General features: G+C 48.6%; 1 protein-coding gene across 8 annotated transcripts in view; it reads right to left on the reverse strand.

Annotated features, from left to right (window-relative positions):
- The window catches only part of KDM5A (lysine demethylase 5A), a 1,841,472-nt gene that overhangs the window by 190,643 nt on the left and 1,636,294 nt on the right, over positions 1-14,535 (reverse strand). For all 8 annotated transcript variants that reach the window (XR_011281783.1, XM_069628595.1, XM_069628593.1 and 5 more), the window contains one exon: positions 3,290-3,510. Coding sequence is in view for 7 of the 8 variants with exons in the window: in XM_069628595.1 (XP_069484696.1) it covers positions 3,290-3,510 (221 nt within the window). In the remaining variant the exon portion in view is untranslated. The remainder of the gene's footprint in view (positions 1-3,289; positions 3,511-14,535) is intronic.

The following is a 14,535-nucleotide window of genomic DNA, read 5'->3' on the forward strand; positions in this document are numbered from 1 at the left end:
AGCTTGGTGAGGACCCTCAGGGCAGAGGTCAGCCCAAATGGCAGAACTCAAAATTGATAGTGAGAGTTGCCAATTGCGAACCTCAGGTATTTCCTGTGTTTGAGATGGATTGGCCCATGGAAATAAGCATCCTGAAGGTCTAGAGATACCAGCCAGTACTGAAGCTGGAGGGCCTGAAGGATCTGAGAGAGAGTTACCATCTTGAACTTGTCCTTCCTGAGGAATTTGTTCAATTCTGGTAAGTCCAAGATGGGTCTCAGTCGTCCTTCCTTCTTCGGTATTAGGAAGTAGGGGGCATACCAACCCTTGTACCTCTCCGCTGCAGTTACCGGTTCTATGGCACCTTTCTCTAGCAGGTCTAGAATCTCCTGCAGAAGGAGCGGATCTGGAAACTTCAAAGAGTTATTCCCTGGTGGATGACTCTGAGGGGTGTGTAGAAAAGGCAGGCAGTAACCTTGGGCAACTGTCTCCAATGCCCAAGCATCTGACGTAATAGCCTGCCATTCCGCCAGATGTCGAGTTAACCTGCCCCCTACTGGTGTCTTGTGAGGAGAGACCTCAGAGGGGTTTAGAAGCGGCTGACGCAGATGCTGAGGGTAAAGATGCACCTGCTGCTTCGGCTTGTGTACCTTTAACCCGTCCACCACGGGTGAATTGTTTTTGGCCCCATTGAGCTGGCTGTCCTCTGCCTTTTCCGAATGCGGAGTAAAAGCAAAAGGACCTACCCCTCCAGGAGGTTCCTGAGGGGCGATTCGGAGTGTGACGGATTGCAGCTCCAAGAGATTTCGCTGCTGCCTTAGATGTTTGTGACTTCTCCAGGCTGTCGTCAGCCTTCTTTCTAAATAAAGAAGTGCAGTCAAAGGGCATATTCAAAAGTCTGGCCTGTACATCTGGAGCAAAACCAGACTTTCACAACCTCGCAAATCTGCGGATTGTAGTACTTGCCGCCATGGCCCTGCTGATACTGTCAGCAGAATCAATGCCAGTTTGAAGGGACTCGCACATTGCATCCTTCCCATCTTTAATGATGTTTAAAAATGCTTCCCTTTCCTCTCCTTCCGGGAGACAGACAGCCGCAGATGAAGCACACTCCCAAGTGTATGGCTGAATCTTGCAAGCGTGCAAGTGGCGTTAATAGATTTAAGCGCCATGCTACATGCCGAAAAGACTTTGACATAGCGTCAAACCTTTTATCATCCCTGTCTTGTGGAATAGTAGGGTATGCAGATCTACTTTTCGATGAAGTTGCTGCTTGTACAACCAAACTCTCTGGAGTTGAATGTTTGCTCAAATATTCAGGGTCTGAAGCATATACCCTGTATTTGGCAGATAGTTTCTTGTTAACTGCCGGGATAACTTCAGGAGTTTCTCAATTAGCAGAGATTGTTCTTTGCAGTGCAGTATGAAAAGGAACAACAGGATCTTCCTGTGGACCTTTAACTAAAATGTCAATAAGGTCATCCTGCTGAAAAGAAGGTGAAGGTGTAGACCACCCCATGAACTCTATTATTCTGGCCATCAGAACCCTATAAGGGGTCTTAGCATGCTCCCCTGGGTCTGGTTTAGCAAATTCTACTTCTGGAGAAGTATCTAAACCACTTGCCTCATGTAAAGAGTCTTGAAGATCGCTTAACCTGTTCTCTTCAGAGATAAATTCCTCTGGTATGGGTGTTGTGGTCCTTTGCAACCCAAAGAGTCTCTCATGGTCAGAATCCTCCCATTCCTCATATATAGAGGACAAAGCTCTAAAATAATCAGACCTAGGGGGTATGGTTTAAAACCCATTTCTAGAGCAGAAGGGGCCAGATTTGTTGTCACCGGTTGAGAAAACAAAGAAGTTGTCGACGTGGAAGTCAAAGGCTTTGACAAACCCGAAAAGGGCGTCGAAAAAGTTTGAAGAGACCTCGAAGTACTTGAGAGGAACGGAATCCTACTCCGAGTTGTTGAAGTTGTCGACGGCATCCTCGAGGTCATTGTCGAAGTCCTCGGCACCTCTACTGATTGAGATGTAGTGACAGTAGTAGGTCTGTCTTTTATCGGAGTCGACAGTGGCGTTGAAAACGGTGTCGATGCAACAGATTTATACATCGACCGACCCTTCGATAAAAGAGTCGATGACGCAGATTTATGAGTCGAAGAAACCTTCGACGACGGCGTCGATGACGCGGTCTTACTGCATTTCCTCGAGGGTTCATGACGCTCTCAGGCAGTTTCTTTCTCCGGGTGCAACGACTCGCAGCGTTTTGATTTTTCGGGCTTTCACCCAGGGTATCACCTTTAGCCGTCTCCGAGGGGGTTGAGGCCGCTTTCTCGAAGACGCTAAGCATTTTCTTACGGAATTCCTCCAACTTAGCTGGAGAGCTGTGTTTCGTGGGGCAGGTGACCCTTTCCGGGGAAATAGAAGACGAAGAACTGGGAGATCTACAACGCCTCTTTTTCGAGTGTTTCTATCTCAAGGTCTGATGGGAACCGCTTCGAGACCTTGAACGGGAATGTTTCCTGTGACGGCGAGGAGACTAATGTCTCGACTCTGCTGAGGAAACTTTCGAAGGCGTAGAAGTTTTAAGAGTTTTACCTCTTTCCAGCTTCCCCTTACGCTCCTTCAAGGCTTTCGCCGTCATGGACATACAGTCCTCGCATTCCGAACAGTGATGCTCTGATCCCAGGCACCACAAACAGATCCTGTGAAGATCCGTCAACGACATTATCTTCCCACAATCGCGACACTTTTTGAAGCCGGACCGTGGGGTCGACGGTTCGGATGAGGGAGCCATCGAATAAAGATGATATCTTCGAGGAATAAGTAGAATCTACTTGAAGAAATAACTGAGCAACATGATTCCGAGGCCCACGAAGCGTGAAAAAACAGAACTGAGCAACGGTCATTGCGCAAGTCCATTTATACGCACAATGACGTTTGCGCGGAGACGGTGGCTGTCGAGGGACACCAGCTCGAGAGACGTCGATGCACAGCACCCTCTACTGAAAGAATTTCCGAGGCCAGTAAGCTGGGATGTAATCTATCTAGATAAGGAATACATCGGAGGACACAATCCCTTCGAAACATCTTTTCTAGCTATTCAATAACATTTTCTCACATTGAAGGAAATCCAGTTAAGTTCCTGAATTTGTAGACACAAGTAGTAATTTTCTATTTTAGTAAAACTATGGAAGGGCTAATTGGGTAAAAACTCCCAAAGAATGAGAAATATCTAGCAGAAGCAGATCATTTGTGGGATTATTTAAAGTTTTTTTAATTAAGGTGTTTTTTCGAAAAATAATTTCATACCTCATTAACGTGAAGGAAGCGGTCTTCTGAAGGCGGATGCGTGGCCTGTAAAATACGCCAGATGTGCTGTGTTTCATCCAGAGATACCTCTAATAAGTCCCCTACCATCATGAGCTCTTCCAACTGAGCCTTGGCTCCAGGCGAGAGTTCCAAAACAGGGGGTTCCAGGCTGCGAGGAACAAGTGGTGTCTTTCTTGGCTGCTTCCTGGGTGTTACCATACCTTTGGGAAAACAGGATAAAAGTTAAAAAAGACACATGCAAAAAAAGTACTACTTGATAACTCAATTTTTAACCATTGGATTTCCAAGCATTTCCTTGTACTTGTAGACAAGTAAGAAGTTACTTACCTGTAACTATTGTTCTCCAGCATGGGTCCGGCATGTATTCACATGCTCATGAATAAAGAATACATAGCAATACAACATTACACAACCACAGAAGGTGGCAAGGCTCAGAGGCAATTGCTCATGAGTATTCCCTGTCAGACTGGGAATCCTTGGTAAAAGATAAACAGTTTCACTTTCACTTACAAACTGTATTTCTCTTCTTAACCAATCATTGTCCTCTGCATAATACTGCCCCCAGCCAATGACAGTCCTCTCCCTAAGCCCCTCCTCTGGCAGCCATCTTCAGATTTGGTAAGTACGTAAAGTGGCAGTATGATTAAGAAGATGTGTATAACTGGGGGGGGGGGGGCGGTAACCGCCGATCAAGTTAAACAATTCTCAGATTTAAGAATGTTTTATTTAGAGGGAACTGTAATGGTGTTAGGAGTAATCGCCCTGTTCCCAACTTGCAAGAGCTTAAAAATGGACTCACATTTTCAGGAAAAACAGAATATATTAGATTAAATCATAACAATTGTTATACACCCTTTTCAATCAGGGGACATGTGTTTATTTACATGTAATATAAATGAAAATCAAATAAACATCATTAGACAAGAAAAACTCATTGCTATAGTGTGTGGATCAAGGAAAACGGACAATGTTGAACACTAGGTTTGCCCTCATTTAAAGCAAAACATAGGTTCTGGATTTGGGAATGAAGACAACAGTGTTACTTTAGCTAGGGGGATGTTTCCTTTACATAACTCTGTCTGAAAGACCAGTTGGTTCTTAATGTTTGAACCGGAAACTACAAAAGTAAACATGCACAATTGTGCTACTACTGTAATCTGCTAACAGAACTAGACTATTCTCTAATGCAATCAGTGTTATGACAGTAGCTTATAGTACAATTATAGCAAACAGAAAATTATACCAAAAATTAAGTACATTATGTTCTGTGAGCGCCATTAGGTAGCTGTATACAAAACGTTGTGGTCAGGTGAAAAAGAGCACACATCTCAAGTGTTTCATTACTTAGAGAGTACAGAGTCTGACTTTTTGAAGTTTAGTTAGTGAAGCCAAGCTCTGTTATTTGTGGTGAAATCTTGCACATTAGTGGGGTGATGGCCAATCCTTGGTCTACGTCGGGAAAAGAAAAATCCCTGATGTTTGAATGAAGACAGGCGGAGGCCTGCTGCAGTGACGTTTCGGCTTTGGAATTAACAGCCTTCTTCTGGGCCAAAAGGATTGTGGTAGCCTAAAAAAATGTGTAAGAGAAGAGAAGAAAAAATGACCTGTTTTAGATATAGGACATGCTCGGGAGATTGCACCCACAGCAGGTAATATTGGGTCAACAGTTAAAAGAAAAGGGTCAAAAACACATGTGGATGTGTATTCTGGTCTGTGGGGGATTAAAACGACTGACCTTGGGTGTGTCCTGGCTGGGAAGGGAAAAGTATGCGGACCAAACTTGGACTGGACCGTATTGGTTGGGATCCAGTAGCTGGGTGTGAAAAGTGCCCTGTTAAGGCATTCAGGATGGCGGCTGTCGTCCACTGTAGTGTCCGCTGGAGGGGGTGCAACATTGGCATACCATGGAAAAAAGGAGGAGAGAAAGAAAAGTATAAGGGTACCACTGTGTGTATGGTCTGGTGCGAATCAGACATAAGGCTCAAGGTATAAATGGTGTGGCATACCCCCAGCTTTTAGCCCAGCATGGGGGAGGGCTGCTATGCGGCTGAAACGGAGGTGGATCCGTGTATCTGAGGGGATAGTCGTCAGGCCCGATCAGGTGCCGAAGATGCATTTGTTACATGGTGCATCTAGAAGAAGCAAAGGGGCATCCGTTAAAGAAGATCAAGAAGAGCCGCTGAGGGGTAGGAGGGAGGGTTTGCATGTGAATCCATGCCAGGCCCATGCTGGAGAACAATAGTTACATGTAAGTAACTTGTTCCTTCTCCAGCATCGGGTCTGGCATGGATTCACAAGCTCATGAATAAAGAATACATAGCAGTACAACATTACACAACCACAGGAGGTGGCAAGGCTCAGAGGCAATTACTCTTATCTATGGAACAGACCCACCTCAAGCGAACAGGTTGCATAGCACTGCTTGGTCGACTCTGGACCTCTCCCTGGAATCCCTGCCGACGCAGTAGATCTTCGTGAAGGTGTGCGTGGACCTCCACGTAGCAGCCCTGCAGAGATCCAGCAGGGGCACACCAGACAGGAACGCAGTCGTCGCAGCAATCACTCTGGTGGAGTGGGATCTCGGACGGCACGGCAGTGGTCGGTACGCCAACCGATGACAGTGCGTGATGCAGTAGTAGAGCCACCCTTATATGGAAGCCATTGACCAGGCCTTCCCAGGGTTCACAGGACCAAAGTTCATGAACAGTTGAGAAGTCTTCCGAAAACTCTTTGTTCGTGTCACGTAGAACTTCAGGGCACGAGCAAAGTCCAGCGAGTGCAAGGCCCTTTCAGCTGGTGAATAAGGCTTCAGGAAAAACACAGGACCACCAAAGGCTCATTGAGGGGGAATTCTGATGGAACCTTTGGCATGAAGGAGGGGTACATCGCAGCACCAAACTCGACTTGTGGAAAGTCAGAAATGGCTGTTTGCAGGATAGGGACTGGATCTCATCCACTCTCCTGGCAGTGGTGATGGCCACCAGGAAAGCAGTTTTCCATGAGAGGAACCTGATGCAACGCTCCAAGGAGGCCCCCATGAGCCTCATCAGCACCACGTTGAGTTCACACACCGGGACAGTAGCCTTCACCGGCGGGAAAGATCAAAACAGTCCTTTGACAAACTCCTTGACGAGACAGTGAGAGCAAAGAAGATCGTCCTGGAGACCTAGTGTAGCGGGAGATAGAGGCGTGCGCCAGTCCGGCCTTTGCCAAGGATAACAAATACGGAAGAATCTGCGGGGCTGTGACCCTCAGAGGGGTGATTTTCTGCGACCAGCACCACATAGCGAAGCGCTTCCACTTGTGGCCGTAGCACTACAAAGTAGAAGATGCTCTGGCCTTGGCGAGGACCGCACTGCAGCCGCTGGCAACACATATCCTCCAAACTCTAGGGCTGCAGAAGTTCTCAGGTTCAATGATCCTAGGTTGTGATGCAGGATTGCGCCTCCTTCTCTGGTCAGAAGATCCAGGACTACTGGCAGTTTGACCAAAGGCGAAGCCAACAGGCTGAGAAGGTCTGGGTACCAAATCTGCCTTGGCCACGCCGGGGCGATGAGTATCATCCTGCATCGGCAATGTGAGTGTGCTGATGACTCGTAGCAGGAGAGGCAACTGCAGGAACGCATTCAGAAACAGGCCTTCCTATGGGAAGAACACATCCCCCATGCTTCTCGTTTGGTGGAATCTGCTGGCAAACCTCTGGCATTTGGAGTTTGCCCCCGTCGCAAACAGATCGATCTGGCGCCTGCCCAACTTGATGAAGAGGAGGTCCACCTGATCCTGCCGAACTTTCCACTCGTGGCAGCAGCACAACTCCCTGCTGAGGGAGTCAGCGATTGTGTTCTTGACTCTTGCCACGTGAAAGGGGACGAGGAACAAATCTTGTCAAACGGACCAGTGCCACAAGTCCTGCGCCTCTTTGGAGAGCAATGGGGATCGATTGCCCCCCTGCTTCCTGATGTAGAACATTGTGGCGGTGTTGTCTGTGAAGATGCTCACCACTTTGCCCTTCAGAGATGTAAGTAATGACTTCAGGGCCCACAACACTGCTCGAGCTCCAGGATATTGATGTAGAGATCCTTCTCTTCTAGCAGCCATAGGCATCTGGCATGCAGATGTCTGGTGTGGGCTCCCCAGCTCTCCAAGGAAGCGCCCGTTTCGTGGTATAGAGGGTTTTGAGACCCTGTGTCCTGGGCGATGTTTGAGTGAATGCCCCACCATTTTATTGCCTGATGGAACTCCTTGTCAAGCAGGACCTTGTCCACAAAGCTTCCAGACACCTGTATCCAGTGAGTCCAGGAACTCCCGAAGAGGTTATTTCTGTAACACGCAGAGCTGTATAAGGTAGATGCAAGACGACATCATGCCGAGTAGCGCCTTGATGGTCTGCACTGTGGCGGTCTTCAGTGACAACAGCCGTTGCACTTTCCCCAGCATGGCCGCTACTCTCTCCTCCGAGGGTGATGCTAGGCAGGAGACCGTATTGAGTCTGGCTCCTAGGAACCGCGCGTTCTGCGATGGAGTCAAGCAGGTCTTTGGATAATTGATGGGAGAATCCCAGATCAGTCAGCAGCTGACGGTCGTCTCCGTGTGTCTGAGGGCTAACTCTCTCAAACTGGCCCAGATAAGCCGGTCGTTGAGGTACGGGTACATGTGTATCCCCCTTAGATGCAGATAGGCCACCAAGGGTGGCAGAAACTTTGTGAACACCATGGGGGCCGACTTCAGGCCAAAGGGGAGGGCCTTGAACTGGTAGTGCTGTCCCTGCACGACGAAGCGTAGGAACTTTCGGTGCTTCTTGTGAATGGGGATATGGAAGTAGGCGCTCTCCAAGTCCAGTGACGTCAAGAAGTCTCCGTCCACGAGTTGGCCCGAGCACGTGATTCAACATGACCATCCCAAATTATTTTGAATTCAGGTACTTGAGATGCCGCAGGTCTAGAATGGGCATCCAGCCCCCGGTTTTATTTTTGACTAAAAAATATCTGGAATAGACACTGGAGTCGTCGTGGAATGAGCTCTATCGCCCCTTTTCGTAGCATGGTCCGTACCTCCTCCAAGAGTTGAGGGATGTGCTGCTCCTGCAGGCCACCAGAGGGATCTGCGGACCAGTGCTGAAACTCCAGGTTGTGTCCGTGGGCAAGAGCGTCAAGCACCCATCTGTTGGTGGTGATCTTCTACCACTCACTGACGAATCCCATCAGCCGGCCTCCGACGGGGTGCGCGCCCGACGTCCTGGCCGGTTCAGGCCTGCTTCGGCACTGGAGCCCTGCCGTGAGGGTGGCACTGACCACATCCACAGTAGGCCTGAGAACGGCCTCTGTAGGCCTCCTGGGTCGTGAATCTGGAGGGTTGGCGGCACAAAGAGGTTAAACCTTTCGCCGATCTGCTCGACTTTCCTCTGGAGGAGCAAAAGGAAGAGTGGTGTTGCTAAAGTGTTACGGAACAGGATGTCTGTGTTTACGCCTTTATGGCCTGCAGGGACTCGTCAACGACCTTCCCAAAGAGGTTATCTCCATCGAACGGCATGTCCAATACTCGATCCTGGACCTCCTGGCAGAAATTCGTGGCCCTCATACAGCCTTGACTATGAAGGCAGACACTGATCCCCATCTGGCGGAACCCTGTGTCGGTGATGTCCAGCAGCAACGTGATGGCATGATTCGAAGCCACCTCTTCCTCCTGGAAGAGGGCGATCGCCTCCATGCTCTTGTTGTCGGGGACGAACTCCAGAATCAGTCCCAGCTTGTACCACAGCTTTCTGTCGTACCTGGCCAGGATCGGCAGTGCGTTGGTCGCCTTGATGGTGGACTCCGTGGTGTAAATAACCTTCCTTCCCATGGCCTCATCTTCATACCCTCGCTGTCCGGGAGGACTGAGGAAGATGAGGAAGGATTTGCCGAGTGTTTCCTAGCGACCGCTGAAACCACAGAGTTCTGCGATGGTAGGCTCTTGGGTGCAGATTCCGGCACCTGCTACTTTACCAGCATATCTCTCTTGGCCGGAGCCATGCAAGGGTTCTTATTGAGGGCCAGGCCTTCATCCCACACGTCATCCAAAAGAGGTACTGCCATGATGGTCTTCCTCGGCCTCGCGCCTATGGTACAGGAAACTCCCCCTTTTTCGTTTCCTCGGGCATAAACTGGAAAAGTTCAGAGGCCTTGGCGACCATGGCGTGGAAAGTGCCCACCTCATCCGGTGGGGATGCTCTCGACTGCGGAGAACTGCCAGCTGTGACAAGATAGTCTTCGTCGGTCGTCTCCATGGCCGCACCATCCCCGTGTCCACCGGGGGAGAGAGCACCCCACGCAGAAACGGGGGCGTCGGGTGACGCTTCCTCTTCTTTGTCAGAGGTTGGTCGGGGGCCTGACGGGATGAAGGCGCTGGGACCTGCAGCATCCTCTTCTGGATCTCCGACACCAAGCTGTGGAGGGTTGTTAGGCAGAATCCTGTGCAGTTCCCTTGGGGAACACTGCAAAAATATTAAGACTACAGGAGTAAGCAGTAAACCCAATTGGTAGCAGTCCGCACCACCCAGATTTACCTGGTAGCTGTGGATGAGCACTCAGACTTCTCTCAAGAAGAGTAGGGCAGTATGTAGAGTATACACAATAGGACCAAAAACACAGTCGAGCAAACAAACACTGACCAGAGCTTTGTATAAAAAGTATATAATTATTTATTTAAAACACACTTTATGGCATATACTAGCATTCTCAATCAAAAGCAAGTTAAAACACAGTCAGGTAAAGTATACACACCTCCCTTAATAGTTCTCAGACAAGTCAGGGTTAAAACACTATTTGTTAAAACAGATGTGAGGCTTAACCAAGATGGCACTCTGATAAGTTAGTTCAAGGGAGAGAAAAAGGCAGAGCATAAGAATAAAGCAGTTCCCAATACTTAAGAGTTCAGAGCAAGGGGAGAAAGGCAGGTTACACCGTAGAGCCAAAGTTCATGGGCCATGCCCACTTTAAATGGAGCAAAGCGAAATGTGCCCAGGATCCCACAGTTTAAAGTGCACTGAAAGACTTTGCACAGTTTTCAAAAGTGGTTGGGGTGATTCAAAAGATACAGTTAGAAGGCCTGGAGCCAACCTAGTTTAGAAGCCAAGGATTTAAAGGGTCACCTTTAGCAATCTGAAGAAAGGGAGGCCAAGTAGGACACAGTACCTTAAAGAGAAAGGAAGCTCCAGCGGGGGCAGTTGTTCCTGGCAGTGGTTGAAGTTCGTGGTTCCGACCAGAGGAAGAGAAGATCTCGTGGAGGAGGAAACGTGGAGTCGTTGCACTGCACAGGGATGAAACCAGCCGCGGAGTTCCCGATTAAAATGTGTGGTCCTTTTATTCGCGGTCAAAAGTGGTGAGTTTGGCTATCCGGCCGCCGGGGAGCTTGACACGGGCGATTCAACCAAGAGACGTCTTTGGAAGGCGAAGAGGGCGAACTGGTTGATCCCACCAGTTCAGGGGAAGAAGACTCGTCCAGCAGAAGATCTTCTCTTGTCGTCGGGAAAGTGGTGAGGTAGTTGCAGCAGGGCTTCACTGGTGGTGTCGTCATTGCAGATGGCTCAGCTTCTTCACTCTTGGGATTCTTAGGTCCTGTGGCGACTTCTGAAGTTCCAGTCCCAAAGGCCCTGCTTTTATGCAGAAAACCCCCCATTCATCAGCCTAGCAGACAATCACACATGCTAAGTGGTGAGCCGGGCGGCTCACCACTGGGCCAATCAGAGTAGAGTGCGACTTGGGTTGCTAAGGCAATGCAGTCCAGGGTGCCAATTCCCCCGTCCACCCTTCCTGTGGAACCAAGACAGAGTGGCACCATTTGGAGGGCTTCTGTGGAGAAGCCCGCCAAAAAGTGGAACAAAGGGCTCGACCTTGGTCAGAGTTACAGAGACGGACACAAATGCCATTTTAGAATCGAGTCCTGGCAAAAAGACCCAACCGGTGATTTAATATTAAATTAATAAACCGGCGGTATCTTTAACAGTGCACCAAAATGTGGTGCGTTTACAATCAATGGGAAAATCCCATAGAGAATATTCCGGTGGAATATTTCCCGTGGTAACCACTGCCACCAGCCAGAAACTCGACGAGGGGGGACGGGATAGTGCCCCCTCGAAAACAGACCCAGGGGCAATCGAATTACCCCTTACCAGTACTTCCGCAATATGATGTTTTTTACTGGTTCTGTTCACAATTTTGGACTAGTAAAGCTAATGATGACTTTACATGCCCTGGGAGACAGTCAGTCCCAGGGTATGGAGTCTATGTTTGGGGGTCACTGTGACACCCCTATGGTACTGCACTGAGGGTGCTGTGTACCACACATACAGAAAAACAGATGATACCATATGCAGTAAAAAGAAACCCCATAGCCCATAAGCACATAACAAGTCAAAGACATACCTCAAATCATGCCTAAGAGTGGGAGTAAAAGAATCTCACTCTTAGCAGGAGAAAAAAACAAACCCCAAAAACCCAGAAAAGCTGCTGGGGGACCCACTAGGTTTGGGAAATTAGCCTTATAAGAGAATTCTCCCTAACAAGGGTCAAAAGGATGTCCAGTGACACATCTCTCAGCTGAGCTGGTGTGATCGGGGCACTAGGCCCTGAGCCGCCATAGTCCTCCTCCATGTCCTCGTGGATCGTGTGCAAGGACTCCAGGTCCTCGTCGTCCGTGGATGAAACATCCATTGCCTGAGGCACAGCCTGAGGTCGGACCGGGGCCTTCTTGCCCAACCCTTTTTTTCATCCTGGGGTGACAAAGCCAGGCTCAGAGAAGGCATCCTCTTCTCCGGCGTGCCTGCAGACTTCGCCAAAGTCACTGCGGCGGTTTCTCGCCTCAGAGGTAGGGACATCTTCTGCGCTGCGTAGGCTCCCTCACGGGGTCAGCCCCCTTAGCTGTTGTGAGAGCAGCAGCCACCAACTCAATTGTGTCTCCTATCAGCCAACTGGGCCTTCTCCATCCTTTGCTTCTCTGGCCTCTCCCGCAGTTTAGCCGGGCTGGCCGATTTCCTCTTGGAGGAGGAGTTCGATCGTTGGCTGGTGATGGTGGCGGATGTTGATGTGGAGCGCGCCCTGTCCATCGCGGGACCCGCTTGCGCAGTGACCTCAGTGGTACTGGACTTGCGCTGCTTGGCCTTGTCTTGGGCCACTACGGGTAAGGCGCCCTCAAAGGACTTAGAAGCCCGCTACTCGGACCGACCGGTACTAGGTGAGGCATGACCCTCCTCGGAGCACAGGGCAGAGGCCTTGGCGTTCAGCCACACCGCCAGTCTACTGTGACGGTCCTTCGGCATCTTCTTAGAGAAGCCGAGGCAGATCTCCCATTCTCCTTACTTGTGGTCCAGATGAAGACAGAGACATTGGTGGCACTTGTCCCCCACAAACATGTTCCGCATCCCGCATTTGGTGCAGGGCCTAAAGAGGGATCTCCCTTCCTTCTCTGTCATGGTTGGAGGGCACGGAGTAGGCCTGATGGCCTTCTGGAAACTTTGAAGCAATTTCAACGATCTTCGCCCTTGAGGGGCGATGAAATTCACCAACAAACGGATCCCTGCTACTTATAGATGCAATCATAACATGTGGTGATCCCAGGAGTCTAGTATCTAAATTATATGTAATGGTGCAGACTGCTTAATCTTCAACAATTGATGCATGATTAAAATGGGAACATGACTTGGGGTTTCAATTCTCAGACGTTCAATGGCAGAAATGTTGCTTACTTACAAAAGAGGTGTCGATATGTGCTATACATAGACTGATCCAATTTAAACTACTAAATTGATTGCATTATACCCCAGTGAAAACTGGCAAATTTACATTGGGCGCCTCAGACGATTGCATGAAGTGCACATGTTTGGAATTACCCCATTGCTGTTTCTTTTTGGGAAGATATGACATTTCCCCTGTATTGGCACCAGTGAAGTACCTCCTGCGTGACATAGGCAAGGTGTCGGTGATCACTCAACAGTTCTTTGACATAGCTTGTATAGTGGCCAAACAATGCATAATCTGTTATTGGAAATTGAAAATTGGTCAGACTCCTACCGAATGGTTGCACAATCTAATTTGTACCTCGGAGAGAGAGGAAATGTACATTACTACAGTGCCTTTGTTGTGTAGGCCCAACCACATTTGGACTCTTAAGCGTCTACCTTGCGGTAACTCCATAAGTGAAAGACCTCAGTGACTGGGAAGTTAGGATTCACTATTCTATGTGGCGTTATTTATAATTCATAATCGCGTCGGCTGAACAAGATGCCTCAGCCAAGAACAAGGCAACAATATAAGACTGAAGAGGGAGGGAAATCTCTGGCGAATAAAAATCAGAGACTGCTCCACACTCCCCCTCTCCTGCTCTTACAGCCAAACGTTTGAGTGGCTCCTTTATTTTCACTGTTACTGCTGGAGGCAGACTTTCACCCTATAAAGACTAACTCCTGACGCGGAGTGTTGGACGAGTGTTGGACGAGGGTGCACCATGGAACAAAAATCTAACTCAAATTCAAACACATGTGACTTGTCAAATACAGAAGCCCCACGCACCACGAGCCGCACGAAATTGCCAGAGCTTGGTGAGCCAGCGGGCGCCTATGAGGAAATCTATGAGGCGGCGAGCACCCAGAATACATATTGACAAATTCACTGACGTTCCTAACATTACAAGAAAAAAAGATCAAATGGAGGCAAAGAATATATTAGAAAATAAGAAACGCAATCTATTCAAAGCAATGATAGATCAATCAAATCAAGACCGACAAAGAAGAACACATCCCACTACGAACACTCAAACAAAGGAATCGCAGAACCAAAGAAAAAGTAAAGAATCAACGTACGATAAGGAGAGACAGGAGCAATTGGGAAAAAAAGACTAACACACAAATTACTATTTGACAGAGTCTTGAAAGCAAATGATGGACTAATATTAAAAAGCTTAAAGCTCTTGTACAATGTCCCCCAATTGAGAGGCATTGAACCTAAGGACATCAGTATCGTGGCTCTCCCAAGGGAATACGACACAGATCAAATTTGCATTCATTTCACCTCAAAAGCCATTATGAATTTAGTATGGTCGGCCGCAGGTGAACTTTGAGTGCTTGGTTTTGACATCAAGATGGAAGGTCTAAACCTGCAAGAACAGGAAATAACACAGACTGCAATAGACAAAAATAGCCCTGAGAAATCCAGGCGTGCACGTAATGAGACACATATAGAGGAAAATGATCA

Source organism: Ambystoma mexicanum, chromosome 12 (assembly GCF_040938575.1).
Source record: "Ambystoma mexicanum isolate Mex_15411 chromosome 12, UKY_AmexF1_1, whole genome shotgun sequence".
In the NCBI taxonomy this organism is placed as follows: domain Eukaryota; kingdom Metazoa; phylum Chordata; class Amphibia; order Caudata; family Ambystomatidae; genus Ambystoma; species Ambystoma mexicanum.